Source organism: Sprattus sprattus (assembly GCF_963457725.1).
Source record: "Sprattus sprattus genome assembly, chromosome: 1".
Classification (NCBI taxonomy): Eukaryota; Metazoa; Chordata; class Actinopteri; order Clupeiformes; family Clupeidae; genus Sprattus; species Sprattus sprattus.
This window is the reverse complement of record NC_137920.1, coordinates 76,767,711-76,770,210: the sequence shown is the minus strand read 5'-3', so window position 1 is coordinate 76,770,210 and position 2,500 is coordinate 76,767,711. Positions and strand designations below refer to the sequence as shown.

Below are 2,500 nucleotides of genomic sequence, written 5' to 3'. Positions count from 1 at the left end.
TGTTAGCACAGAGAGGGCGCGTTAAGCGCTAATTGTTAGCACAGAGAGGGCGCTTTAAGCGCTAAGTGTTAGCACAGAGAGGGCGCGTTAAGCGCTAAGTGTTAGCACAGAGAGGGCGCGTTAAGCGCTAATTGTTAGCACAGAGAGGGCGCTTTAAGCGCTAAGTGTTAGCACAGAGAGGGCGCGTTAAGCGCTAAGTGTTAGCACAGAGAGGGCGCGTTAAGCGCTAAGTGTTAGCACAGAGAGGGCGCGTTAAGCGCTAAGTGTTAGCGCAGAGAGGGCCGAGACCTGGTTCTTGAGCTGGGCGATCTCCCTCTTGCTGGGGGCGTGGCTCTTCAGGTGGTCCAGCATGATCTGGGCGTCGGCCAGCAGCACCTTGGTGCGCTTCAGGTCCTTCCTCAGGCGCTTCTCCGTCTCGACGTCTTTCACGCCCACCTGCACAGACGTTTGGAGGTTAGGGGCTCACCTGCACAGGTAGGAGAGCATTCAGCACAAGGTGCACAGAAGAAACAATACTGGGTCTGAGCACTTCCTTCTGCTCTTCCCGTCACCTAGGGGATTTAGTCTCATCATACATTCATCACAATTTTCAGAGTGTGGTGATTGTGAATATGTTGTGCCAATTCAGCAGCTGGTATTGCACTTTTATTGCTATTTTGCCCTTCTGGTTAGATGCTAAACTGCATTTCGTTGTCTCAGTACTTGTACTCTGTGCAATGACAATAAAGTTGAATCTAATCTAATGGTAGAAAAGAAAAACAACTGGATGATTTTGTAATGTCAATTTGGATGATGGTATGGTTTAATTGACTTTAATTTGCCAACCCAAAGGGAATTAAAAACATGATAACCTTGAGTAACTGATGACTTTCTCAAACAAACACCTCTCAAACTTCTCTCAAAACAGCCATACTACAACGATCCAGCACACTCCTGCAATCAGCCCTGTGTCTGGGCCTACACTGCCCTGAGAGGAGAGGGGGGAGGGAGGGAGGGAGAGAGGGGGGGGGGGGGGGGGGGGGGAGAGAGAGAGAGACAGAGAGAAAGTGAGAGAGAGAGGGGGAGACAGAGAAAGAGAGAGAGAGAGAGAGAGAGAGGGAGGGAGAGAGAGAGAGAGAGAGAGAGAGAGGCAGGGAGAGAGAGAGAGAGCGAGAGAGAGAGAGAGAGGGCTGAAGAGCTGGCCTCCCCAAAAAGGCAGGCTGGTTTGAGGTACCTGGTCCTTGGCGCTAATCAGCTTGGCCTCCAGGTCTCTCCTCTCCCTCAGGACCTTCTGCTTGTCGTCGTACTCCTCCTCCAGCTGCACCTCCAGCTGCTTCATCTGAGCAAGGAGAGAGAGGGAGAGAGAGGGGTCAGCCCAGCGCCACACACACACACACACACACACACACACACACACACTCGCACTCACACTCGCAGTCACCATCACACTCACACAGACACACGCGCGCGTACGCACGCACGCCACACACAGACACAGTTATTTCATGACTCTATCTATCCATCACAGATCCTGTAATGTTTTACAGTTTCCTTCCCAATGCTGCTGCATGTTGCATAATTTAGTTTATGATCAAACTGCATAATTGCGCTGCCTGATAAGGAAATGATGTTGTTCCCTGGTCTTAAATCTGATTACTCCACGTTGATGAGACCACTGGGGTGAAGTTGTAAACAGAATTAAGGCTGTATAAGGATTTAGCAATCACAAAGTGAGAATAAGATGCATTACAAAAACGCCAAACAGCGCCTAGTAAAACCCGGGCCTAAGATGGTTATGCACTTACAGATGCTTATTCTGGAGACACTTCTATCCAAAGCCACTTACAGTTTAACAGGGGCTCTCAAACTTTTGGGGGGCAAGGGGAGATTTTTATGAAACAGCATTTATACTGTATATAATTTATAGCAAATTATTTCACGGACCCCCAGGGCAATAGGGCATGGACCAGGGGTCCGGGGACCACACTTTGAGAACCACTGCAGTATAGCACAGGTATATACATTTGAGTCCTTGGTATGGGACCCATGACCCTGGTGCTCTTAGCCCCTTGGCACCAGCCGAGCTGCGGGACCACCTGAGCAGCAGGTAGGGAAGGAAGCTGGACCGGGCTGGACCAGAACCAGGATGAACTGGGCTTAGTGGGGGAAGCTGGACCGGGCTGAACCAGGCTGAACTGGGCTTAGTGGGGGAAGATGGACCGGGCTGGACCAGGGTGAACTGGGCTTAGTGGGGGAAGATGGACCGGGCTGGACCAGGGTGAACTGGACTTAGTGGGGGAAGTTGGACCGGGCTGAACTGGACTTAGTGGGGGAAGCTGGACCGGGCTGAACCAGGGTGAACTGGGCTTAGTGGGGGAAGCTGGACCGGCTGAACCAGGGTGAACTGGGCTTAGTGGGGGAAGCTGGACCGAGCTGAACTGGGCTTAGTGGGGGAAGCTGGACCGAGCTGGGCCAGGGTGAACTGGGCTTAGTGGGAGAAGCTGGACCGGGCTGAACCAGG

The 2,500-nt window shown here is 52.1% G+C and overlaps 1 protein-coding gene across 1 annotated transcript in view; it reads right to left on the bottom strand.

Annotated features, from left to right (window-relative positions):
* myo18aa (myosin XVIIIAa) overlaps nucleotides 1-2,500 on the bottom strand; it is a 91,826-nt gene that overhangs the window by 31,589 nt on the left and 57,737 nt on the right. Inside the window, 2 exon segments of the mRNA XM_080851332.1 lie at nucleotides 289-435; nucleotides 1,214-1,318. Coding sequence (XP_080707458.1) covers nucleotides 289-435; nucleotides 1,214-1,318 — 252 coding nt within the window.